The sequence below is a fragment of the Lagopus muta genome, chromosome 6 (assembly GCF_023343835.1).
Source record: "Lagopus muta isolate bLagMut1 chromosome 6, bLagMut1 primary, whole genome shotgun sequence".
Lineage (NCBI taxonomy): Eukaryota > Metazoa > Chordata > Aves > Galliformes > Phasianidae > Lagopus > Lagopus muta.
This window is the reverse complement of record NC_064438.1, coordinates 42,843,395-42,871,345: the sequence shown is the minus strand read 5'-3', so window position 1 is coordinate 42,871,345 and position 27,951 is coordinate 42,843,395. Positions and strand designations below refer to the sequence as shown.

The 27,951-nt window shown below is 38.1% G+C and overlaps 1 protein-coding gene across 2 annotated transcripts in view; it reads left to right on the top strand.

Annotated features, from left to right (window-relative positions):
• The window catches only part of KCNK10 (potassium two pore domain channel subfamily K member 10), a 56,379-nt gene that overhangs the window by 4,663 nt on the left and 23,765 nt on the right, over positions 1-27,951 (top strand). For both annotated transcript variants that reach the window (XM_048949836.1, XM_048949835.1), the window contains exons 3-4: positions 18,967-19,295; positions 25,823-25,940. In XM_048949836.1, coding sequence (XP_048805793.1) covers positions 18,967-19,295; positions 25,823-25,940 — 447 coding nt within the window. The remainder of the gene's footprint in view (positions 1-18,966; positions 19,296-25,822; positions 25,941-27,951) is intronic.

Sequence of the window (27,951 nt, the reverse complement as noted above, 5' to 3'; positions counted from 1 at the left end):
ACCTTTTGGAACACTGAAGTTTTGGTACAAGCTCAGTGTCTTTTTGCAAACAAAGGTAGCTCTCTCAGTTTGAAACCCTAAAATCATGCTATTATTACCATCCTTACATTTTGTGTTAGTGGTCTGTGGGGGATTCAAGCTGTGATTGAAAGTCTGGAGTTTTTCTGGTTCTGCCACTGAGTTATTGTTTAATTTTCAGTAAGTCACTTACCGTTTCTTTTCCTCCTTTCTTCTCTGACTGCGAAATGGAAATATTAATATTTGTCTACTGCACAAAGGTGTTGTGAAATATAATTAACTTGTTTAGAGCAATCTAAGACTTGCTATTGAAAGCAGATCACATGTATTGCAATCAGTGCTAAAACAATTAGGATGGAGAAAAACAGCCTGTCTTTATACATCGATCACATCACTTATGAAATAAGGTTATCTCTGCACTCTACAACTAGAGGAAACTAGCATTACTTCCACATCTCTGCAGACACTGAAGGCTCAATTGAGTTTCCCATTAGATGAATATAGAGCCATTTGATAGTCCCCAGCTGCTTCTCCAGATGGGCACAAGTCTTCCACAGGTCCTTCTGCGGGATTTTTCCATTTCACCTGAGACACCTCAAGAGGAACTGGACACCTGCATTTGGAACTGAGTCTGTGTGGATAGCAGGATTGGATCACCTCTTAATGGCTGTTGGAAGAACTCTTCAGTGTTAACTATTCAGTATAAAATTAAACAGGCTGCATAATGTTACAAACTGTTCCAGTTTCTGCTTTTTCTGCCATTTAATATCAGAAACCTATACAAAAAGCAAACTATTATAAAGACATAATGAGTAGAATGAGAAATCTCATTCCTGCCCTTTCTTTTCAAGAATATATATGAAAATGTGTTTAATGTCATGAAGTGCAGCTGTGGGCTAGACAACTTAACATCCTTCTGCACTAACAAGACATTTTTAGTAGCTCAGTGTAAGAAGACATTAGTATGGAAAGCTGTGATGTACAAAAACATTGATTTGTTCCCAAGAAATGAAGACAGGATAGTGACCATGTGCTGCTTGCATCACAAAATCATATTGGTTTTGAGTTGTCTTGGAACTGGAAAAAGTAACGATTCAGAAAGGTCAAATTAATAATGAAAAGGAAGTAAAAGATTGGGCAACAGCTTTCTTATAGTAGAAGCAATAAGAAAAGACTGAACAATAGCCAATATAAGATGAAAAGTAAAGTATTACTATAATGCCATCTATACTGTGAGGAATAGGAAATGAACAGAGCACTGTGATGCTCTGTAAGTCTAAGTCAAGGATAGCAGTAGAATTGTTAGCAGCTGGAGAAGTTAGAACAGAGTAATAATTTCAGTGAAGAATACCAGTGCTATTTTTGCAACGTTGTACAAAAGTAATCGATTAATAGTCTTTGGGGCTGAAAATTCCCTTGTGCAGGTCTTGAAAATTGATGCTACCTGAAGTGATGGAGTTTGCTTTTGGAAGAAAGATATATAATACCTGTTGTAATTGGGTAGCTTTTGGGTTAGCTTTTGTCATGTCTATGGATTTATCTAGCTAGTGTATCAACTATATCAGCTTCAGACATAAGAGTGCATATATATTTTGATATGTCTTACTCTCATGATTTAAACCAGAGATAGGGTTTTACTGCTCCAGTACAAGCAACATGAGATTCTTCACTTTAAAGTCTCAGAACTTTGTTGTCCCCATGAATTAAAAGTAAAAAAGTACCTGGAAGAGAGAAGAAAAACAAAACAACAACAAAAACCAGAAAATATTAGAGATGGAAATGTGCTCTAAGGTGAACCCACTGACTTTAAAAATAACCTGCCATTCAATTCTCACCAGTTAACCCAATGAGATCAAACAGCAGATGAGAACAAAACCCATCATATACTCAATTCTTTTTGTTCCGTGGTCCACTGTTTTTTGTTTTGTTTTTGATACTTTTTTTCTAGGCTGCTTTTACAGTTAGATATCAATTCAGATTATTTAAATAAATTGATGTTTAAAAAGTGAACTGGGATGATTCTCTTACAATGTTAATGAAACATGTTTTAGGGGATATTTTCTTGGTCTGAGAATGCTGAAACCAAGAATTCAGATTTCATCTTTAACTGCTAAAAAAAAATTCCCTTACTATTATAAATGTTATTACTGACAGGTTTTGAGCAGTATGCTAAATACATGTATCAATATGTGTTAGTCAGGTGTTTTCAAATACAAGATTAAGATTTTGAAGTTGCAGTATAAATTTTGGTTTGGTTAAATCTTGGTTTGAGAGGTGAAAATGAAAGCCAGTAGTGAGATAGAATCAAAATTAGTTATCAAAATTTGTATAGAGGGTAAAGAATTTAACTACTAAGGAGTAACAAAAGTTAACATCTCAAAAATCATCTTCTTATTAAGCAATGCAAGTTATTTTGGCATCACTATCCTACAGAATCATGACAGTGTTTCAAGCATCAGGCTTTGAGTATCTAGATTTGTTATAGCCATATGTTCATATCTCAGCAGGACTGACTCATCTTTTCTTTCTGAGGAGAAAGAAACAGCATGCTAGTGACTTTACTGGATGAGGATTTTGGATTTTGCACCACTTTTGCACTTGCACCACAGAGATTCTTAAGATTCATCAATACATTGTTAAAGGCTACTTGCATTATTCCTCTGTTACTCAGTGCTGTCATATAATAATATTGGCATGATTTGAAAATAGCAAATACACACTGACAGATTGTCCAACGTTTTTAATACTTTGACATTTAGTATTTCATTTTAAAGAAAAAAAAAGTATCTAGTTATGAAGGTGGAAAAAAATCAAAGAAAGAATGACAAAAGAGATGGTACTGCAGAAACTCCCAGGTGATATGCAGGAAGTGGCTCACATTTCAGAGACGTTCCTCTGGGTTAACTCAAATCCATCACTGGTTACTTAAATGTTAAGACTGCTAATAGGGGTTTTAAGAGAGGCCTTGAGTAGCAACATTTGTGATAGGCAAATAAACAACACCAGAACTACCTCTTTGTGGTCCCAGAGCCACCATAAGAATTATTTTCTTTGAGAAGAAGAGTTCATTACTCGGTTACAATAATATGCTGATACATAATTTGGATTTCTCATTGCCAACAAGCATAATTTGTTGATTCTGTTTTCTGAAAATAAATATCTGTTGCCGTTTAATGGGCAGTAAGGCAACTGAAACATTTACATAGGATAGGTATGTATGCTAATGGGCCAAAGGGACACCTCTGTCTTCCTAGAGCAGCAGCTTAAGGTGAGATAAAATGCCCTAGGACCCCACAATAGGTATTAGGTAAATGTGAGTGAGCAACTGAGTTATGCTGTTTGGGTGTGACTTATTTTGAACATAAATCATCTAAATATAGGTAGGTATTCAAATGAAATGCAGAAGAATTTGACTGAAAGGACCTGCTATGGTCAGAGGAAATATAGTCACATATGGTTGTTGTAGCCTGGAGAACTTTCAGAAGGTGCCTGGTTCAGGATGAGCAGAATAACTCTTTGGGATGCACTCTCTAATATGGGCATATCTGTATTGACTCTGCCGAGTTATATTCTAAGATAGAACAAATGAAAGAGTTGATGAGTTGTTTGTATTTTGAACTTTAGCCCAAATGGCTTTGGGTACCTCCTCACTAGAAGGATTTAGAGGGCACCATTCTTTCCTGGTGGATTCATTCTCAAATTGCTTGGGCTTTGGGGTCATGAGGGGTTGTACAGTCATTCCTAGTGCATCTCTGCCAGAAACTGTAAATTACTATTCTGAGCTTGGCATTATTAGTGATGATTTCATTTGTTACTACCAGCTCTGAGTACAGAATGAGGTCATATTCACCTACTATTACATTGTACAGGCATGCTTTTCTTAAAGGAAGCTTGATTTGGAGCAAAACTGACTAAGGGGACACAGCTGTCTCCTTCTTAAGTTTGATATCCAAATGCATGTGGCTGTGTGTCAGTGATGAAGTATGACAACATTGCAAAGCACTATTAGATTCTAGAAACCGTAGCATATTAGCAGATACCATCCTTATGTGGCTATGAAATTTTATCATAGTTCAAATTGCAATTGTGTTTCTATACTCAGAATAGACGTTGAGCATGAGACAAGAAAAGTCTCACATAATTTATTTGTTGTACCAGTCCCCTTATCTATGATATCCTAAATTGTATAACGTAGCTCTGAAGCCAGCTTTGTGCAGCCAGAATCAGCCTAGTGTTGACCTGGAGCTCTGTATGCCCAACTGGTGGCACTGTTCATATGTTCTGCATGTGATTTGCTGCCAGGTGCAGGATAATGATTTTGGAGGCACCACGACTTACTTTTGCTTACCTGAGCTCTCTGACTCAGTTACTTTCTAATAATTGTTCCGTGAGCACTCTGATTGCAGCATCTTCACCAATGCAACTTCACACACCAAAAGTGGAAATGAAAACTGCGTACATTATGAAGAATCTAGAATAAGAGAAAATAAAAATGTCTGTGCTGAAGAAGTGCATTTCAAACAGCAGCTGTTTCTTGCTTGTGAAATGTCTTTTTTGCACAGAGTCATTTTGTAATATCTAGCTTATATGTATTCTCTCTCCTGTTTTCAAAGCACAGTAATGCCTTCATTCATTTAACTAAGACTCACTTACTGTGTACAGGAATTTAGCACTAACCTGTACAGAACCTTAGTATATACAAGTAGTGTATCTCCAGTGAACTAAAAAATAGCCCAACAGATGTGCTTCTTACAAGATTTCTGACCATTATCAGGTGATGTATAATCCAGTTCTATTCCCATTGCCCAGAAAAATTGAGAAATCGTCATTTAACTGAAGCAGTGAATCATTACTCAATTTTGTTAGAATTCACAGTATTTTTCTATAAATTTAAATCACTATCCAGGCTGGGGAAACCACCAGCAGACTGATGCAGGAGTTCTTGTTTTTACAGAGGAACATCAGTGTGAGCTCTGTAGGTATGGTCAGTAATGTGCTGATACATGTTAATGGATGAGTCAAGAAATCTCTGAAGGTGCTTACACTACTCTCATTGTGCCTGTGTTTTTCCAATCTTGTTCATGAGTGAAAGGTCTGTTCTTTTTCTGTTAACATGAGAGAGTCCTGCAGCAAATGCGCTCCCCTGGCTAAATGATGTATTGGTATCTTACATTTCCAGATTATAGTATATATCTAGTGGCACTACAGTTCCTCTTTGCATGACTGTGAGACAGCAAAGAGATTCCTTCACTCCACTGCTATGCCATGCCACTAGCAGACAGCTGTCATCAATCACATTTCAAATATAGATTAGGTAGTTTCCTTCACAGGACAGAATGGAGCAATGGAGCTTTATTTTGTCTTTTGTCTCCACTACTTGTTTCTCTTTCCACCAGGTTGCTATAGGTAAGAATGGTCTTTTCTTTATACACACGTCTTCTTATGTTAAACTATTAGAAAATAAAGGTTTCCTTCACTGGCTGGTCTGGCCATGAGACTATTTGCTGGATATCTTGTGTGAAATATTGAGACAGGTTATTTGGAAGATTACAGTCCAGCTTCTTCAGCAGTAGGACACCAGCTAAAACCCTGAACCTACATCATTGTATGAGTACTTGGAAACAGAAAACCTTAAAATCTTGTGGGACATCCTGACTTCCTAAATGTTGCTGGAATTCTGGAACACTTCCTGAGAGAAAAATGTAATTGACTTATTTTACCAATGGCATGATGCAATGACTTTTTTTTTATTAGTCTTTCAAAGGAAGATTGTGGATAAGCAGCAGCATCACTGCTTCAATGAGTCTGTTGTTCCTGCAGGATGAATTCTGCAGAGGACCAGCTGCTTATTTGTTGAAGCTTGTACTTGAGGCTTGTGATATACTGACAAGAAAGAAGATTTTCTAAATATTGCCTAATGAGACAAAAAAAGTGATGTACTCGTCCCTTCTGACAGGAACTCTTTCACAAAGTCATCACTATGCCCTAAGATCTTGAGCCAAAAGCACTTGCTTTCTATTTGGCTCTTGACAGAGCAAATCTGAATGGACTAGCACTCTCAATTTTAGCAAGAACAAGAAATATCAGTAATGCTAGGGAAAGGTATTTTAGCAATGATCTATTAGTTTTAGCTTTATTTCAGAAAACAAAAGGTGAGGATTTTTGTTGGGTTTCTCTGTATTCAGTTTCTCTAAAAATAGCCTCATGAGCCTGATGATAGTAGCACTGCTGCCAGTGAGTGTGTTGGAACAAACACAGTCACTGGTCTTGAAGCAGAGGGATTCCCTATTTGGGACATGCCCCTGCCAATCACTTCTAACCTCCCCTCAACTCTTTCAACTCAGCGCAATGCTCTTCTACTCCATTTTTCATTTCCCAGTATGTAAAGTACCTTGCCAGGGAGTCCACTGATGCATCCCATCACTTGTGGCTTGGCGCCTTGCTTTGGCTCACGTGTCAGAGGCAATGGAGAGGGCAGCTGAGAGCAGAGCTGCGGGAAGAGGAACTACGCAGCAAGATGCAGGTATGCTGCTTCCTATGCTGCCAGCAGGACTGTAGAGAAATGAGAGACAAGAACAGATGTGTGTATTTGGAGGAGGGCAGTGTGGAAGAGAGGTCAGGAAAGAGAAAGCAAAGCAGGGGAAACTGCCCTCCAGCACAAGACAAATTTCTCTCAAGTGCTCATCTGGACTTGGCAGCTCTGTAAGTAGTGCTATGAATGGTGTCAATGGCAGTGCATCTTCATGTTAATGCCAATAAATGTTAGATAGGAACCCCATGAGGATTGTTGTCCTGAAGTCAAGCTAGACAAAAAAAAAAAAAAAAAGATGCTTTCAGCTGCTGCTGGAGTTCACACCCTGTCCTGTACCCCAGCCTTTTGACCAGTGAGCTTTCATGTACGTGCCTGGGAGCAGTGGGAGAGTGGGGGAAGTATCCCAGAATACCATGATTGTGACTTTGGCAGAGATATATTTTTTTGAATGTCAGTGCACATGTTCTGGCTGATACTTTCACAAACCAGTCTTGGGTATCCTCTTATTTTCCTGCAATTTGCATTGCCTCAGTATGCAAAAGTGCTGGGGCTGTGTTTGCAACAGAGGAAGAGTAAGACTCAGACAGTCCATTTTAGGATTTTGTGGGCAGGCTCTGACTGCAGTTCTGAAAGTAGAGAGTCAGGGTCAGAATCCATTGGGATGTTCTTGTAAATAGTCGGCAAGGGCAGCTCACGAAAGGAGTATCGTATTTGTCGTTTATGACTAACAACACAAAGGAATATAATTTGTGGTTATCTATTAGTCTTATAACAGACAAACCAGTATTTTTTTTTATGTATAAAGAGTGGAACAGAGCCTGTCTCTTGAGGAGTTGCTAATACACTGATGACAATTAATTGTCATACCTACTTAATGCGCATATGACAAAGACAATGTTTTAATCACCTCCTTAAATTACTCCTGAAATCATCTGCTAAAGTCTTTGTGGCAATGTTTATGTGAGACAAACAGTGAATACATGCAATATCAGTTTTTCTCAGTGTCACAAGAGGTTACGTATTTTAAGTAAAATACTTCGAAATATTTAGATAATCATCAAAGATTACTAGACTTTTGGCATGACTGGTGCAAAGATGAATGCTGAAATGCATTTGACTATTTTTCACAGAGGGGAAAGCTTTCAACAGCATTTTCCTGTAGTGAGTCAGGACTAGTATACTGAGATGCATTTTTTTGAACCTTTTTATACCCTTAACATTTTACCTGTTTGTTTATGTGTCCTGGATGATAAATACGGTCTACAACATTAGGCTGTATTCCTAATTTATCCTTTACTGGTAGCTTTTCTTCTTGGGTCCACGTGGGAATGCGAAGCACAAGCTGAAAATATAGGCCTAAATGTTTTCTGGCAGATGATTGTCTGTCCAATTAGAAACTTTCAGTAAAGATTTCACTCAGCAGGTTTTCCCATGTTCAGCTATCCTTGCAGATAGGCTTTCTCCTAATGCACAATCCAATAATTCCTTGAAGTAGATTAAACACTTATTACTTGTAAAGGATCTAGAGAAGAATTCTTCACTGTTTTTTTTGTTGGTCAGTGCTTATTTTTGTTTGAGAACTATGCTTTGCATTTTCACACTTAGTCTAAATGACATTTTCATTGACATTAAGATGATACTTGAGAATATTGCAATGAAAATCTAAGTGGGATGTTTATGAAATGATAATCAGCCTTGTTGTAGTTTTTTTTTTTCCCATGGAAAATGATATTTGAATATGTGATAGTATTTGATTTACTGTTTTTGAAACCAAGGTACTAGAGTGGCCAAACTGGCTGAAGCAAGGCACGGGTATTTCCTGCATTCTTTAAACATGAAGAGGCATTTGCCTTCTGTAGTTTGCTAGCTCATTTTCTTCTTTTCTTGTTCTGTACTTTTAACACTAGGTTACAATGAATCATGTTGGTATTTTGTTACCATTTAATATTTTAGTGATAAGTGGAGCAGAGAAACATGCTGAATTCAACAGCCTTTTCCCTGCCATTCGAAGATTGCTTTCCTTTTCTGAAGAAAGAAAAATGTAACTTCATGTCCATTGTTTGCCAAATGTATGTATGATGAAAGTTTGTGCTGTAGACAAAAAAAGGACAAGAATTAAAATATGACTGTGTCCGTCCCCCATTCCCCCCACCCTCACCCTCCCCACCCCACTTTATGATAAGTCATAAGAGCTTTTTTGAGAAACACATCACCATGCTAAGAAATCTGCCTGGCTTTTTGTGGCTTAAGGCTGTTTTCTGTGCAAGTCTTAATAAAAAATTGGATCACTCTGCAAGAAGGAGCCTAGAAATACTTTTGAACTCCTCACATTTAGGATCAAGGAAAATTATTGTCGTCTATCATTGGATTTTTACATAATGATCTAAAGAAAGTGATATATGGTAATGCACTGCTATCTGGAATAGACTCAGGAGAGTGGAACTCCTGTTCTAAATGCTGCTGATGTCTGAAACCATAATTTGAAGAATTTATGAAATAATTATAAGATGCAATTATTAATCAGAACCTATACAAATATAATTTAAGATTGGATTTGTTGACTTAGTGAGCTTTTTGATCAATTTATTTTTTTGGTGCTTAAAAGCACTGAGATTTTCATTCTGTAGACTTCTTTCTTCTTTTCTTTTTTCCTAAGCAATCTTTGTGAGGTTTTCCTTGCCTTGAAGAACCTTTTGAGTTGGGTTCTTGAACTACTATTCTTCTGTGCTTTAAAGAATTTACACATATAAATGGCAGAACCTTTCAGAAATACAGTAAGTATAAAAATGGTATTCAGACCCTCCTCTTTCTCACTACATTTCATGACTAAAATTCAGCCAGCTTGTACATTCTTCTTTTGTATCTCTTTAGGGAGGCTAGGTTCAGAATTGCTGAAGTGAAATGATGGAATACCAGAAAGTCTTTCAAAACCCTCACAAAATCTGTTGAAATCAATGAAAAAAGACATAGCATAGGCTCAGGAGAATAGTAATTGTACAGACTCATTAGTATCTTGCACGCTTGTTAAACTAATCACAACTAGATTAACAAATAATACAGTTGGTCAAGTTTACCCAGCACCCCATTTCTAGCTATTTAATATCTGCAAACAAATGCTGATTTTCTTTTCTTTTTTAAAATTGCCAAAGAAATCACATTGTATTGCTGTTTTTCCATGGTTAGTTAAGGGCATACACAACTTCTGCCAGCATGAAATATTTAATGAATTTGACATTTAGCTTTATGTGAAAATGTGTGCTGCTAACATCTATTTTCTCAAATGTGTATAGAAAATGAGTAAAATAAAATGGTTATGTGTGAGAAGAAAAATGAGAATGAAAGGTGATAAAAAGTGAAAAAAATCAAATCAGCTCAATAGGACAAATGAATGTTTTTGTTCCACATTGACTCAGTTCCAGTATTTAGTGACAAGAAGGCATTGCTGTTGGAAGACTGCTTGCTCTCGCTCTTTCTCATGCTCATCACAGTAGTTCGAGTCTTGATCTATACATTGATATTCTTAGAGTGTGAGGGTAATGAACTGATGACTTTTTTCTTTTCTTGCCAAAATCCATATACATACCATGATTGATGGGACTTAAAAGAAAAAAAGTGCTGAATGATACACATCAACTCTTGTGCTCAGCTCTGTTGTCTTTTGTACAAGCTGGCTATGGTGGGTTGACCTGAGCTGGCTGCCAGGTGCCCACTCAGCTGTTCCTTTCCTCCTCAAAAGGACATGGGGAAAAAATAAGATAGAAAATCTTGTGGGCCAAGATAAAGACTGGGAGATTGCTTACCTGTTGCTGGCACAAACAAAGCAGATTATTTGTGGAAAATTATTTTAGTTTGTTGCAGATTAAAATTGATAAAATGATGAGAAACAAAGACAAAAGTTAAAATGCCTTCCCATCTCCTTTTTTTTTTTTTCTTTTTTTTTTTTTTTTTTTTTTCCTTTCCACTATGTTCAGTTTCCCTACTTCTTCTCTAACTCCTCTTCCTTCTCCCCATCCTGAGTGGTGCAGGTAGATGCAGAACAGAGACTGTGGTGAGATCACAACAGTTCCTCTGTGGCTCTGCTTTCCCTGTGCACTTTTCCCTTGCTTCAGCATGGGCTTTCACTGTGGGTGCAGTTCTTCAGATAAATCTGCTCCAGAGTGGGCTCTCCAGGGGCTGAAGTTCTTCAGGAAATACCCACTTGCTCTGAAGCAGAGTTCTCCACAAATTGCCATATAGATCTCTGTTCCAGCATAGTCATTTCCATGAGCTGCATGGAAAGACATGGATTCATTCAAAACTTCTGTGAGCTGCAGAGAAGTGTCTCCACCAGCACATGGAGATAATCTTCCAATCTTCCTCTTCTTCTTCTCTGACCATGCTGTCTGCTGGATATTTTCTCACAAACTTTTTACTAATTTCTTTGCCTTTTTTTATATATACATTTTCAGAGACACCCCACCAGCTTCAGTGAAGGGCTTGCTATGCCCTGCACTGGATCTGCTGTGGACCTGCCTGGAACAGGTTGTGCCTAGCACAGAGCAGGCCTGTAGCCTCCTTGCTGCTAACACCTTGCCACATAAATCCAGTACACTACCATAGAGATCAGATAGCCCAGCAGTTGGTTTTACTTGGACAGCTTGCTGCACAGCTATGTGGAAGCAGCTATGGAAGCACACTCTGGTAGTGTGGACAGGAGAAACTGGAAAATACAACTATAAAATTTGTCCCTTGGAAAAACCTCTTATCAAATAGGTGTGACAGCATCTTTCAGTAGTAGGCAAAATTCATTCTGATGAGTTGCTGCATAGAGAAGTTTCTTGTCTGCCTCTAAAGAAACTGCCTGGGAATGGCATAGACACTTAAATTCTACTAGTCCTTCTGATCTCCAGTGTGCCAGCATCACTCTTCTTTGAACACTCTGGATAGTTGGGAAGCTACCGCTACAAAAGGAGAGATCTTAATGCAAAACAGTTTTGGCTGTTTAAGATTTTTATTTTGTATGAACTACAGTTTTTCTAATGAAGAAGAATATAAGCCACATTATAAATCGGTGGTACTTTCTTGTTTTCTCATAAAAATTGCATTCCAAATCAATTAAGCAGCTGGGATATTCCAAGAGCTATTAATTAGTACATATCAGTTATAACAAATAAAGCAGATTTATGTAGATTTCTTTGGAAACTTACCAAGAATCATAATTTCAAGCATTGGCTGGGAATTTATGGCAAATAATTCAAAAATTGCAGAAGCTCTTTTATCTGACATTTTCCCCAGTGCTCCCAGACATTGTGAGGCACTGGTTAGACATGATTCCCTCTAGTACATATTACTGACATTTCTCTCCCTACCAACAGAGAGAACTCAGTGTATGAACTTTCCCTGTATTTCAGTTGTGTTACATTGTAATAGGATGAAATGCTGACTGTATGCAGTTTTATAACTTATATTCCTACTGTCTTCTTCCTGCACCACTAGACTAGAGCAATTGGGAGTGAACATTGCTACTTTCAGTCTACGTTCAGTCTTTTTGTTTTAATGTTAGTTGCCCTTTCTGCCTTTACCTGTCTCTCTTTCTATACTTAGCTGAGTGCCTTGCTACTGATGACTGTGTTTGCAGCAGGCTGCTGAGATGTTGCTGAAGTCAGCAGCACTAATACTGCATTAGAGATCCCACTTCAGGGAAAACAATGTTAGATTTAACCAGTGGGGTACTGCTGCAGTGAAAAGCTGTACGCTCGGAGGCACTCTGTGCATTTTTCAAGCTAACAATATACCAAGCTTTGCTTTCATGAGCAGTAAAATGTAATAGCAATGCTTCTCACTTTAACAGCAGTTTCCAGCAAAGTGCTGTACAAACAGGAGGGTGAAATTCCTCTTGTGTGGAAGGCTAGATGCAACTCTCACTGCTCAAATCTTGTGGTTGAACGCCCTGAGGATTTGCAAAGGGACCAGAGCCAAAACAGCTTCAAACACATTGACACTGAAAGCAATTTTCTTGTGACTGTATGGATGCAGCAGCCACCAGACTGCAGCACTTATTATTATGCCCCAGTCCAGAACAACAGCCACAGGGATACTCGTGTTCTGCCCCGTGTGTAATCGTAGCCTGCAGGCAGGATTTTGTCTCCCATTCCTTGATCACAGCTGGAATGTCACCTGTCAATTAGCCCACATCATGCAAAGATGCTGCACAGACACAAAAGCAGACACAATCATGGTCTACCGGGACTTTTTGCTCTAAAAGCCAGATTTTCTGAACTAGAGACAGATTTTCTATTGTCCTGTGTGTAAAAATATGTACATTTATTGTGTTGGTTGAATGGATGCTCCCTACATTACAAAACATGTTTAAAGAAAAACACACACAGCAGAGACGAAGAAGAGGAGGAGGCTGAAATAGCAAGCAAAGCAGGTGGCCTGGAAATGATTAGCCACGTCCTCATAATGCAAAAATTTAATGGCTTAATGATTTTTTTGTTACACATGGCCAGAAACTTCTATTTTTCATTACTTTCCTCATGCATATAGCAACTCCCCTGCTTACTTTCTGACACATAAATTCCCACTATCCATAAACCCTCATATGTTTTCTGCTTGCGACATGCTCATGAGAAGTGCATATGGATGATAGCTTAATACATTGATAGCCTCATCTCTTCCTCGGCATACACCTTGTCCCTGCTCTGGCTTCCAGGCATTGCCTCGTGATCTTAGCCCAAGCAGCCAGCAGCTGAAATCACTTGGGGGAGGTGGGGGAGGTTGTGATATTTGAATGAAATACTTACAGACCCCTCTCCCTCAGAAGCTTCTCTTTGGAGATGAGCCATAACCTAAGAGCTCAAGATTATATGTCTTTCGTTGGCAGGCTATGCTTCTTCTTGCTTTTCCATGCTGGTTCATCAGGAAGCTTCTGATGCTAACTGCAAATTGTGGCCATTTCAGAAGAGTGGTGGCAGGGGAGAGGCAAACAACTATAATACTCTGGACAGTGAAATGAAATAAATGAAGCTCCTAAAGGACACTACAAAAAAATACATCCTTCAGAGTCCTTTCATTCCCCATTTCCTTACTATCAATTTTAGAAAAGGTAGGTTCTTTTATTTTTAGTGACCAGTTCAGAGAAACTGAACTGGATTTGGCTGGCATGTCACAGACTTTTCTGAGCCTTGGCACTCCAGGTCTTTGCTGAAACTTCACACATTTGGCAAAATACCATATTTCTAAGCGGGGATAATTCTGTCTCCTTCAGCAGTGCTAAAGAATGTACAAGTGCTGATAACCTACCATAGGATCTTGTGAAAGCAGTTGAAAGTATGACTTGATCATGAATTTTCTCTGAAACGGAACTGCATGATCACATCCCTCTAAAATTCAAATTCAACTTCCTGTTCTAAGACAAAGACAAGGAAGACTCCATGGGAAATTTTGAACTGCACATCTATATAAAATTTTGAAGAAAGCATTTCTTTTTTACTAAAAAGAACTTCCTGTCCTATGTGAATTTTGAGGAATATACAGATACCTTAAGATGCACATCAAAGAATATTTTTACTTGAACTGAAAGTACCTTATTGTCTTCTTGTCTGTATCCACTAAAATGAGAGATGAAATGTCCAGTAGTACATCTCAGAAATGTTGGCTGCCTGCAGAGAAGTATTGCAAGCTATGGGCCTACTTGCGGTTCACTGAGTGTACCTCCTGGTCTGCTGGAAATCTGTGGGCTTTCTACTCATTCAATTTGGATTGAGTCATGAATTAAACTCAAAGCCAACTACAGGGCTTATGAATGCCTAAGTCTATACATCCTCCATCTGTTTCTGTGCTGAATCCTATGAAGTCAATGTTTGCATCAGATGTGTCAAAAATGCTCTATTATACTTTTATGACAGTATACACACATTCCTGTGTGTTCCTGCAACACTGGATCACGGAAGAAAATAAAAGGACTATATAAGACATTCAATTAAAATTGACCTACATTATTTTCACAGGTAGGTTTTGTAACAGGAGCACCACAGAAAAGTGTCCATACTTTAAAAAAGATAATGTTTCTTTTACAGCTGTTGAGAAACTCCTCTAAAACCAGATTTTTTCAGTATCTAGTATGTTCTTAGTATACTGGATAGGGTAGTTATCTATGTGTGGGTCAGTGTATCAAAGCCACACTTATGCTTTCATAATTAAAAGCCATCTGGACCTCCTCTCAGCAGTTTGGTACTTGTTTGATGCCACCCATTTGAGGCAGTTGTACTTTGAATCTCTCCATCTGGAAATATTCCCTTTAAAATAGAACTATTTTCACAACTTGTAGCAAATTATTTGGCCCACCCTGCTGCTGCAAAGCAGGGCCAGCTACACCTAGATATTCCTGACAGATGTTTGTCTAACTTGTTCTGAGAAACATCACTCTATGTACAATGTATTCCAGGGCTTTAAAACCTTTAGAGCCCTTCATCACAGTGTCCAATCTCAGTCTCCCTTGCTGCAGTGTGAATAATTTTTTAACGTTGTTTATGTTGGATATGGCGGTGATTCATCAATGAATTAGAAAAATTCAATTAGAATCATCAAATCATCATGATCAAATAGATAATTAGAATTCATCAAAGAATTACCAAATCCAGGCATTCAGAAATCATGAGGAAAGTTTTAGAGTTCATATGGTAGTTATGAAGAAATACAACGTGAGTCTTTTTCTGCCATCCAGCTTCTGACTGTTGCTTACTAATCCTTCTCCTCAACTGTGCTGAGAAAGCTAAGGCACTTGCATGTGGTTTAAAGACAACGGGAGATTAGCACTGTCCCCTGATACATTTTGAGAATTGACAGGAAATAGAAAAATCTTTCTTGATCATTGAGTCATTTTATAATGGTCTGGAAAAGGATTTTACCTCTGCAGAATATACCTTAGGGAATAATATTTTTTTATATTTTAATGTCTTTGTGGAAATAAGAGACATCAGACAGCTGAATCTTTTCTAGACATCATGTGTCCTGGTGGTAGCGTGTTTGTGCTTTTGCAGTGAGAAGAAAATCTTCTAATTTAGATGATCAAATTCTTGAAGGTTTAATTTGCAGCCACAAACAAATGATTAAAGCAAAGTGTGTATGCAATATCAAAAGCAATTTTTAACTCAAGGCAAAGTCTCAAGTTGTGCTGCTTCAGTAACAACGTTTTACACTACGGGTTTTGCTTTGCCCCAGTCTCCCGATGGTCAGTGGCCAAGAGCTCCTTTGATTCCTTTATTATCTTGGGTATTAGCAGAAATCATAGGTATTACAGCAGCTCACTTTACCAATGTAGAACCTGGCTGCCTTGTGCAGAAAATGTTTCAAGTGCAGGCAGTGGTGTTCTTAGAGGTGAACAAGGACGCTAACGATGCTAGATGCTAGATGCTAACTAGATGCTAACAAAGATGCTTCAGATGCTAACTTTTAATTTCATCTGTACTGCCAGAATCTTCCCTTGTTTTATTTTGAAATTTATCCAAGGCTTTCTCTCACTGCTTAAGGACTGTGTCATAATACTGGTGTTTTCCTTTGAAAAAGGAAAGGTATCCTTTCATTTGAGGCTACTTGTCTACCAATTTAGTGCATGCACATGACTGGAGGTTTATCATTGTTTCTAATGAGGCAGACTAAGTCTCCTTTGATATGATTTAACAAAGGACTCTGTTCTGGGCAAAGCCAGTCTGAACAGCAACTTGTTTTTAAAAACATGGATTAATAAAACAGATACTGTTCCACATTTATTGCAAATGAATCCTTTTCTCTTGTACTTTTGGTTTGTACCATAATCAAATCACAGAATTTAGAGAAACTTGCAACAAAGAGGAAATGAATTCCTTTATTTCCATTCAGTGAAACAAGTCAGTTACAGATATAGCTATAAGAGGAACTCTGTTAAACATTTCTGATCCTCTCATCATGATGCTTTATTCCCAGCAGTACATGATTTTATGATTCTTTTTCTGTCAATCTGAATATTTGAGTGCTGTTTTCCTGTCTATAGCTTTTTGGGATGCTCAGGACTTCTTACTTTCCTTGATCCTAAGTTTTCTCATAGAGTGATGACAACTGCTGGGATGAATATCTACTCTGTTTTTTTGGATAAAGTGTCTAACTGCTGCTTTAAATCTATCCTGAAACATCTGAGGGGTGCTAACTGCAGTTGTGCATTCTGTGTCAGCATTGTAAGAAAACCATCCCTGTTCCCCATCAGTTGCTTAACTAGCTGCTCTAGTAGAGTCTTCCTGTGTGTTCATTTATATATGACAAAACACATTAAGATCAACATTTTTACATACCTTTAGGGTAACTATTACTAACAGAAAACAAAAGCCTTTAACACAGTTATTGTAAACAAATTAACTTTTATTTTAGAGATAAGCAAGGCAACCTTTGAGCTGTTAAAATTAAACAATATTCAAAAGATCCCTTTTTGTTCCCCGTTCTGAAATTCCCATCTTGTTCTTAAACAAGTACAATATATTTTTCGTTAAAGAGAAAATCAAACAAGCTGTGATATTTCTGCAAAACTGTTATTAATATTTTGCCAGAATTATGACATGAATAAGAAACAACATTTGTACTAGCAAAGAGGAAAAGAAAATTCAAAAAAAGAAGTTCTAACTCTGCCATCTCTTGACCTCTTGTTCAGATGAGTAAAGATAAATTATTTATGGGGTATCAAAATTAGGAATCTGCCTACACTGAAACATCTTTCAGCCTAAACCAGACTGTGCCAGTCAAGGTCATAGCTGTGTGAGTTCTTTCCTCTTACCACATGAACCATGGAATTCACAGAACTTACAATGCATGGATGTACATCAGCTGAACCATTTCTGGGAATACTCAGATTTGTCTTAGTTCAGTAATGAGCTGTTGTGATTCAGATATAAGATATCTCATGTCACTACATCCTACTGATACATGTTGGGAACCATTACCGATCTTTTGATGGTCAAACTAAGCAATTGTGCAACAGGTATTGCAAAAATGAGATAACAGAAGTGGAGTCCAACTCAGAGGCTTTTTTTCTTATCCTGGATCCTTTCTAAGGATTTATCTGAAGATACATATGAAGAGAAATATTAATTGTAAGTGTAAAGCAATTGTAGGCTTATGAAGTTTCTTGTTATCAAGTCATCTGGAATTTCTATCTTCAGCGTGATGCGAAAAAGATGTATCAGTTCTAGGAAAATCTGATTTTAATAAACAACTGAGTTCTTTAAATCATTAAGTACCATAAAATGTTTTCTTCTGAAAAGGAGTCATAGGCCACCTCAAACAGTTCAAATACTATAGAATTTGCATACACTGCCACTCTGCTCAGTGACAGCTGCACTGTGGTAAGATTACAGTAAGGGTGTTTAAAATGAACCCAGAAGATTTAAATCCTTCATTTGCTACCATTACACCAGTAGATGCTGAGGAACCTGGTCTTGTTCTGCCACTGCTATCACTAACAAAAGAGAGGAAGGAAGTGTGGTGCTGAGATCCCTGAACTGGGGGCAAGCCAGCTTTGATTTGGATGCCTTGGTAGCTTGGCATAGTGATTAGGCTAATAAGACTAGCTGAAATTCAGGGCTCATTAGCTCTGATGTAGTGCTAGGGTCATGCAGCTATGTGATCTCAGTCCCAAGATGGTAGGTCTGCCATCCACCTTGTGCTTGTTTCACTCTGCACCGTGCTCTGTTTTGCACTGAGAGGCCATATTAGTTTGGATCTGTCTAGTTAAGTTCTTAAGTTTAAAATAAACCTGACTAATTGAAGGTCCCTGTTCATACTTGGCATATGTGAGGGACTGACATTCAGGTAGCCGGACTTTGGCTTAAGAATGACTTGTTCTAAAATTTATGAAGCTGCCAGGCTTTAAGAAAATGTTTAGAACTAATGTTTTTGTGGATACTTGTAAATAATACAGGATTGCTTTTGGTGGTGTGCATCCAACAACATTTTGATTTGCAAAGCATTGTCTGTTTGTCTCAATACCAGGCCAGTAGTGATCACTGACTGTTAGCAGTTCTGCCTCCTAGCACAATCGATACTATTTTTACAATGATTTAATTACATAAATTCCTGCAAAGGTCCCTCAGCAAACATCACCTTGTGTAATGCATATCCTAACTAGTAAAAATTTTCACGTTCTTATTGGATAAATGATTTCCTGAATCTCTCTAAAGTTTTTGCTTATGCAGCTCCTCTGTCCTCTTCTAGAGATAATGGGTAAAAAAACTCTAGAAGTGACCTAGGTATGAATGTGCAAAAAACATACGGACCCTTCCAGGTGAGAAGAATTATACCCATGTGAATAATGTGGTTGATGCAACTTGAAAATGGTATTTAGGAAAACTGTGTGTGAAGATCAGATTCATGTGCTGATTTTGAGTAAAGGCTTTTACTTTGTGTTTCAGTGGCTGTTCCCTCACCAGTGCCAGCTTGTGAACCCGAGCCCAAAGCAAACGGGCATTACACATCTCCACGGCTCTCTGTTTCCTCCCGAGCAATGGTTGTCGCTACCATGGAAGCACCTTCTCAGGGCCTGCAGACAGTCATGAAGTGGAAAACTGTGGTGGCCATCTTTGTTGTGGTTGTGGTATACCTGGTGGCTGGAGGACTCGTGTTCCGTGCCCTGGAGCAGCCCTTCGAGAGCAGGCAGAAGAATACCATCGCGCTGGAGAAGGCAGACTTTCTTCGGGAGCATGTTTGTGTAACCCAGCTAGAGCTGGAGACACTGATTCAGGTAGGACATATGAAGATAACAGTATTTCTCAGACATCAGTGTGAACAGTATGGCAGTTTTCTGATCAGCTTTACAGATGACGTAAATAGAAATTAAGTGTCTTCGCTAGAATAATTAAAAATGTGTGCAAAGAAAATTGAAACTTAATATTTGGTACACATTTTTTGTGAAAGGTGACAAATTTTCAAAATATCTCTGTAAGTTTTCAAATGATATGAAGTCTAATTTCTTTCTCCAACATTACACACAGCAACAAAGAGAGGCAACAGAATATGGTAGGTGGGAATTACGAAATACATATTCTGTCAAGAATTTTGAAGTGACAGGCACAGTAACTTATGGGTTTGCTGTTGAGAATATCAGGTAAATGAATGATTATGAAAGTATACAATTAAAAATAAAAAGTAATACTCATTTAAGAACTACAGATTTTTTTTAGTTCAGTTTAATATGAAAAGTTTTGAATAAATTTTGAGTAAATAAGTACTAAATATCTAGGATGAAATAACATGCAATACAGGTCTATTAAAGGTAGAGTTACATTTCATTGTTTAACATTCTAGACTTAGGAAAATATGGATCTCACTTATCACACTTCAGTACAGTATCTTTTAGGATTCCATGTAGAAACCTATCACTGAGCCTGAAGAAAATTAGAGATTAGATAACAGATGTGAGATACTGAAAGAGTATATTCCAACAGTCTCAAACATCAAAGTTCAACCTCATATTTCAGACCTGAATTTGTCTGAGCTCTCCAAGAGCACAATATATTTAGGTGTGGGGTGTCATACTGGAGCCCCATTGTGATTTCAGTCTTTGTATTGGAGAACACAGAATTGTACCCTGTTCTATTGTGTCTGTCCACCCAGTTGTGCTATATAATTAGAAGTAAATCAAACTTCATTTTACAAGGTATCACAGACATAGTATTTCTATTAGAAAACTGTTCCAGTATCTCATTGCTGTGACAACAAAAGTGTTCTGCTAGTTTCCAGCCTAAATTCATTCCGTATCTTTGTAGTTGTTCTACAGCCAACCTTCCTCCCTCCTTCCCCCTCCCCACTGCTTAATCGATTCCTTTCCCTTGCCCATGTGTGCAGATAGCAATGCTCTTCTGCTTCTCCTAAGCCAAACAACATTTTTCTGTTTCTTTGCAGATAGATGTGGGCACTCCCTGCTTGTACTGTATGTTCACAGAAGACAGGTCAGTTCTGAGTCAGAAGCTGTGTACCTGTGTTTGTGCAGCCTGGTACTTTAGCTAAGGAAGCAGCATAGTGCTGATGTGACTATACAGCTTTTGGATCAGGGCTGGCTTGGATCACACCCTTCATCTGTCTGCAAAAGACAGGTGAATATGCTTAGTTTGCAGTGTGAATTCTTCTGGTCAAAGATATTGGCTTACATGCATTTCTCATGGCAGTTTTACAGAGATTAGCATTTTCCTCACCTCCTTAGTATGATGTAATGATTAGAGGATTAAAGTTGGTTTTTTCTGCTTTTTTGTGTGTGTGAAGGGGGAGGGGCGGGAAATGTCACTATTTAAAGATGTGCAATATGCTTTGCTTATTGCAGAGAGTAGGGTGCAGATACAAACAGATACAAACAAGCTAAGCACCTCAACAGAAGGGTAGACTCCTGGAAACAGACTAGTAGAAATATTTTCAAATAGCTCCCCCTTCTATAGCCTAAAATATGTATCAATTTTAATTCTTTACTTTGCACAATCTTTTTTCTTTCTTTCATGTCAAAAGTGGCACTATTGAAATAATAAACAGGCTTGCTATGTGTTTAGAAGGCAAATGTTTCAAACAAATCTTATTGTCTTTTGAGATTTCAGTACATCCTCGGGCATTGTCATGGTTAACTGGAAATCATCTGCAAAGATAAATTAAATGGGTTTAGTAGCTTAGTATGTGAATGTCTTAAAGCTAAGTAATGTGAAATATTGAGAGAGATATGTCAATAAAGAACAACTTCCTTTGGATTTTTCTGTAAGTCTGGGGGTGAACCTGGTTCTAGAGGTGTAGCTGGGTGTGCTGGTACAGAAAACTGATTGTAACTGACTTGCACAGAACAATGAACCACTGCTCAAAGATGATATCAGGGTTAACATTGTGCTTTCATGTCGATGATCTCAAAAGTGACATCTCCCTAGCTGACAGAATGGATGACTGCATTGCACCAAATGTGGCATCTGCCCTTACAGCTGTGATTTCAGACTGATGTGACAGCCTTCATGGGTCCTGGCTGTTGTGCTGTGTGCAGTTATCACCTGACTGAGGGAACTATTTTTTATTAATGTCATTTGATTACCTGATAGCCTCCAGATAGAATATGAAAAAAGAGAGACCTTAGAACTGGTGTGTTTCCTTTCATTGTGGGGGTGGCTCTAGAAGAATCTTTTAAGGGAAAGTGTCTTTGTTAAACTAATGATGGAAAAAAAATAAAAATCTTACAAAGTATTCTCCTTTGGAAAATCTGCAAAGAGGATGTATGATACCGTACAAGGAAGATGTGAAAAATTCAATATGGATGAGGTGTGGTTTAAAATTTATCTTCAATAGTCCATTGCAAATTCTGTCATTGGTTGTGCAAATGTGAATTGCCCAACTGATTTGCTAAGTTCAGACAGGGAAGTTTACTCAGACTTCAGAAGAAATATAGTGATGCAAGCAGTGTAAATATCTACTAAGACACAAATCTAGATTAAAGTTATTTAAAATACATATTTATCTCATGTTTAGTCCTGATCTAATACTAACACAATGACAGAGACGTTTTCTTCTGAAGACAAAAAAGTGTTTCCCAGTGCAGTTTATCTTGTTCCACCTGAAGTTCTTACTCTGTACATTTTTAAACCTCATTACTGCTTCTGAAGATTTCTGTTGCAGTGAAACAAATTCATTGTTTACTGCCTTATGTGATCTACTACTTGAGTCAGTGGTGAATGGCAGAGTGAGATAATGACAAAATTGGATACTTTATTCCAGCACTTCCAAAGATGAATTTTCAGAGTGTGAGAGAAAGGAAATGAAGAACACAATGAAAGAGAATGAAACTTCAGTTACTTAACTGAATTTAACTGTACCGTACCCACTTGAAAATATCACAGAAGGCAACTGGACTGAAGTGATTGGATATAAAACTGGAAAAAAAAAACATTAGTAATTACATATACTTACACGGTTATGAGAAATGCTTTTTTTCTCTCATGGCATAGCTATATAATCAATGAATATATAGGTGTTATAATTAAGAAATACACAAGAGTTTGGCTAAGCAGGTTATTACACCAAAAGGAATAGATAAAGGACTTATCTTTGTCCTAGGCTTGCTGGAAAACTCCTAATGGAGGGATCTCCAGAAGGAGATCCTTCCCCCAAGGGTCTGGGAGAGGCGGAGCCAGGCTCCACCCCTTCCAGCAGCACAGGTGAATTGCCTTCACCTGTGCTCCCAGGGCTGATTCATTGCTTGCCTCAGGTGATCAATCAGAGATTCAGGCCACGATTCAGCAGTTCCCACACTCATGGCATAAGCTTATTTGTAGAGGGTATAAAAAAAAATAACCTTGCCTTTGTAATAATGCACACTTGGTGGTTTTATGAAGAGGTTAAGTTATTTACAACTAGGAGAGGCAGGCAAGAAGACCTTCAGTGTGTTTTGGTGTAGTAATTCCTGTGGGTATAATAAAGGTATTCTTTCTGTGTAGTCTGTGCACCATACATGGCAAATGCTTTTGTAATGAGCCCCACTTCTGTAATAAGCCCTGCACCATGACATAAGGGTGTGGCTTGCTGCTGTAACAAGTTATTTACATAGATTATTGGTGGCCTGTTGTTTTTGTTTTTTTTTTTCTCTTTTCTTTCAGGGTTTTGTTTAGGAGTGGGAATAGTTTTAGTAAAATAAAAAATAAAAAATCACCCACTTATGAACTTAATCATATTATCCATGTCCACTAATGACTACAGCAACTCTAATGAGTTAGACTGTAAGCTGAAAAGGAAGTGGAGTTTGAAACGCGTAAGTCAGATGTTACTGGCTAATTATGCTAGGAAGAGTTCATATTTCTGATAGGCACTTTTGATTAGAGTTCTGAACTACTTTTCCCCTAAAGATAAACAAGAGAGGGAACATCCTGTGAAGATATCCTGGAGCACAAGTCCTATGAGGAGTGGCTGAGAGAGCTGGGATTGTTTAGTCTGGAGAAGAGGAGGCTCAGGGAAGACCTCATTGCATTCTACAACTTCCTGAAGGGAGGTTGTGTGAAGAGGGATTTGGCCTCTTCTCCCAGGCACCGAACAGGACCTGGGGAAGTGGTTGCAAATTGTACCAGAGGAGGTTTAGATTGGACATGAGGAAAAACTTTTTCTCTCAGAGAGTGGTCAGGCACTGGAATGGCTGCCCAGGGAGATGGTGGAGTTGCCATCTCTGGCAGTGTTCAAGAGGCATCTGGATGAGGAGCTGCAAGATGTGGTTTAGTGCTTGTGGTAGCAGTGGTAATGAGAAGATGGTTAGACTAGGTGATCTTATAGGTTGTTTTCAACCTCATGATTCTATGATTCTATGTGAGTGATGTACTATTGTATGTAAATGACATTTTCCTTCTATGATTCTATATTTCAGTATCAGTTTAGGAAACAGACTGAGCTGGGAACGGTGCAGAACTTTGCAGCTGTTCTGTAGATATGTTGCTTCGAGAACTCAGCTGAGACATTTACAGGGAGTAGGGACCTCTCTGGACTTAGATCTGAATATTTACAGATGGGAAATGCGAAAAATTTCATGATCTGTGTGAAGTGAGAGAGTCTCGCCATCGGGATTGTCCCTGTTTGAGTTTTGTGCAAGTCTTAGTTTAGCAGGATACATCTGTTTAGGTGAACTCCTGGTGATGGTGGTGGTAAAGGGATCCTTTAATCATTACATGACCAAAAATTGCATATTAATTGCTGGTAGCTGCAAGGCTTCTCTGCTTTTCCTGCCCACTTCCCGTTCTCCTAATATATTCATCACTGTGTACAAAGTGCTGTGTATTTATCAGATGCAATGAAGTAGCTGGGTATTTATAAATGAATGATGTCAGACAAGCTTTAAAGAAAAAGAAAATGATTTGTTGTGGTTGTGAAGGGAGCCTGAGACGCTGCAAGCTACCTAAGCCAATGGGAGATGCTCCTTCACTGCAGCATTCAGTGTTTGGCCCTAACAGACTTGCTAAACTGTGCAAACTCAAATGTGTTTTAAGTGTTGCAATTAGCTCTATGACATTCACACTCTCATGGGGAAGGCAACCAGCATTCCTTGACAGAAGTAAGGTGCCAGGGTAGCTGACAGCATGTCATGGCCTATTTAAACAGGCAACCTGTCTGTTATGCTGATTTATGCTCTTCTGGGTAAACAAATGATCTCTGCTTTCACAGCACCTGCAGTATGCCAACAATGGTACAGAAGCCCTTTCAAAGGGTTTGGTCCTAAACACTTTCTTACCCTAAATTCTTATTTCCTCACATACGGACAGGCACTGAGGTGCCCTGCTGGCTTCATGTAACTAGTCCAAGTCTCCAAGTCTGGAGTTTGCTCATCCTATAACTTTAAGGTCAGCTTTGCCTGACATGCAGAAACAGTATTGAAAAGAGTTGTCCTATACTGATCTCCTTAGATACACCTCACCTCTATATTTGTCTGCCTCTTCTCCTCCAAATCTTTTCCCCATGTTGGCAGTAGTGTTTTTGGCAGTAATGTTTCTGAACTTGCAGTGTGGGAGCAGGTTAGCTGATAATAGGCCAAGCAAAAACATGTAACTTTCAGCAGGTGCAGTTCTGAGTAGACTCATGTTAGCTTAAGTTGACTTTGAAGCTGCACTACTCACACTACTTTGCTGCTAGAAGTGGCTTCTCTGACCCCTTTTTTTCAACCATGTGATGTTTGCAGACGTTCTCCATTCCCTCTGTCCCCATTCTCCATCCTCATTCTTTGTCCCCCAATCCCTGATTGCAAAGTTGTTTCATGATGTTTCCGCAGTTATTTGTTCCTTTTAAATGGCGTATTTATATATAATTTTTACTTTAGTTAGCATAAAATATAAAAAACCTTATCAATTATTAATTGCTTGGGAAATAAAATCTTTGGCTGACTAGCTTCAGTTGACCTCATGAACATTATTTATATTTACCACCTTTCTTGCTGCTTCCAACCTCAGCTGTTCACACTGGGGAATTTCTTCCTCTGACAGTTACTGCTGCAAGAATGTTATTTATGGATTTCTTTTGGTGTTGGACTTCTTCTCCAGTGCTTTGTATCTTTTGTCATTTATCTATGTATTGTGTCTTTATTCCATTTCAATATCTGTTTGGTTTAGTCATATATTCAGATCTTGTGTGCAGAGGATACTAATATACTTGGAGCAGGTATTAAAAAGTAAATCTAAGCTGTTCTCATGGCCCTAATAAATTATTTTTGGAGCCTATAGTTATTTGCATGGGATACTGTAAGGCACACACAAGGCTGATTTGTTGTCTTTTTCTTTGCAGCATGCTATTGATGCAGATAATGCAGGAGTCAGTCCCATAGGAAATTCCTCTAACAACAGCAGTCATTGGGACCTTGGAAGTGCCTTTTTCTTTGCTGGAACAGTCATCACAACAATAGGTATGTTTATGCTTATCTTTTAAAATACATAGTCAAGTTGAGAGCTGGATTACAAGTAAATTTGTGGAAGGTAGATCACAAAGAAGTGGCTAATCTGTATTTTGGTTCTCAGGAGGTGTGCCTCGTTGTGTCTCAAGGGCATTGGGCCTCTGGGTAAATAATCAGAAGCTGTTTCCATAATTAGGGTGGAAAAACAATGCTGAACTGAAAACAAGCATCACTGATGTAACTGAGGGTTTATTATGCTGTTCTTAATGTTAGGGCAGGTGAACTCAATTATCATGAAAAATCAAGTATCAGTACTAGATGGAATAACTGTTATATGTTGTTGGCAATTTGAATTTTAATATTAAAAGTTAATTCACCCATGAGTAACTCTCTTTCATCGATTTTGATATATACTCTTAAATTTGGTACAAAATTTCTTCTTTTGCACTACCACTTGTAACTGGAAATGTATCCACATAATTAACACATTATATCTTAAAAACCTTCCTTATTTTCATACCAGTAGTATGTTACTGGAAGGAATGTCACAAACTGTAGATTATGCAAAAAAAAAAACAAAAACAAAACAAAACAAAAAAAAAAAAAAAACAACCCCAAACCAAACTATTCTGGAATTCGTGGCCTTGAAATATTTTTACTTTTTTTTTCTGTTATGTGAAGAGTGTTCTAATAAGCTTTTCTTGAACCACTGATTTTACTAAATTTGTTATTCAGGCCCTTGTCATTGTGTCTCCTGTATATTGTGTCCAATGTATTTAGTGTCTTCATCTCTGAATGCTTATGCTAGGTGTGCTAGGGTTTCTGTCCTGTCTTCTGTGAACAAGTTACTCAAAGATGAAGAAGTTGGATTTTTATTATTCTGTTCTGAAGGAAGATAAGATAACTGATATCACTGGTGGCGAAGTTAATCTCCTGATAATCATACACTGGCTTTATAATTTTAAGCTTGATTTCAGTGCTGTCTTGATTAGGAGTCAAGAGTTTGGAAATCATTGGAAAATGTTTTGGCTTTTTATTTGCGTTGCTTTTAACTATTCTTCTCACTTAAATCACCAGAGTCTGATTTCTTCAAGTTCTTTACATGGCTAATGCAACAAAATAACCTGGTGCATTTGCAAGACTTGCTGTGTTGCCCAAACAGTAGAGTCCTGGTGCCTTTAGATCAGTGGAGTCTTGTGCCTTTACTTTGTTGTCAGGATGAGGATGAAAGAGCGATTACATAAAGCATACTCCTTTGTGTGGTCCTCTATATGCTAAGCTACATTGCCATGTATTTTTAATGGCAGCATTAAAAATAAAACCAGGCGGTGGAGATAAAGAAAACATTTCTGAATCAAATGTTTATAAAATCCTCCCTAAATATTTGTTTACTCAGTAGACCCAAGTGGCAAGCTTTTAAATTACTCATTGAAATAAATGCCACTTTATAGGCATAGTTTATGTAAGCATATTCTTTGGCATCTGCTATTAAAATAACTTATTGAAAAGAACTTGGATGTTTGCCCATATCTGCTTTAAGTTCTCCATGAATGAGATTTTTAAAGGCTGCATGAAGTCTACGTATTGTGTCTGGGCAAGAAAATGGTTTTATTTTACTCACCAGAGCCCTGCTAGTATCCCTGTTATGCAGACACTCAGTCGATTACTTGGTCGTTGTCAGTCCACTAGTGAGTGAAGCCTGAGTTTTCTCAGACTTTTAGGAGAAATCTGGGATCTCGGATGCAGCTATGAAAAGGACTGTGGTTTGGAGCATAGATAGTGTTGTGAGTCAGCATAGTCCTTTCTCCATCATGTGAGACGGATTTGTCCAGTGTTCGTGTTACAGAATGCTGGTTATCACAATCATGTTCTCTCTGGATCACCTTCAGATCAAACCATCTCTGGTGTAAATTAAGTAGGACTGTAGTATATATTCCTCATATTCCTGTTCCTAAATACATTCTGCTACCTTCCTATGTGTTGCAAAATCTCAAAAATTCTTTCCTGTGGCTTTAAGAGGCAG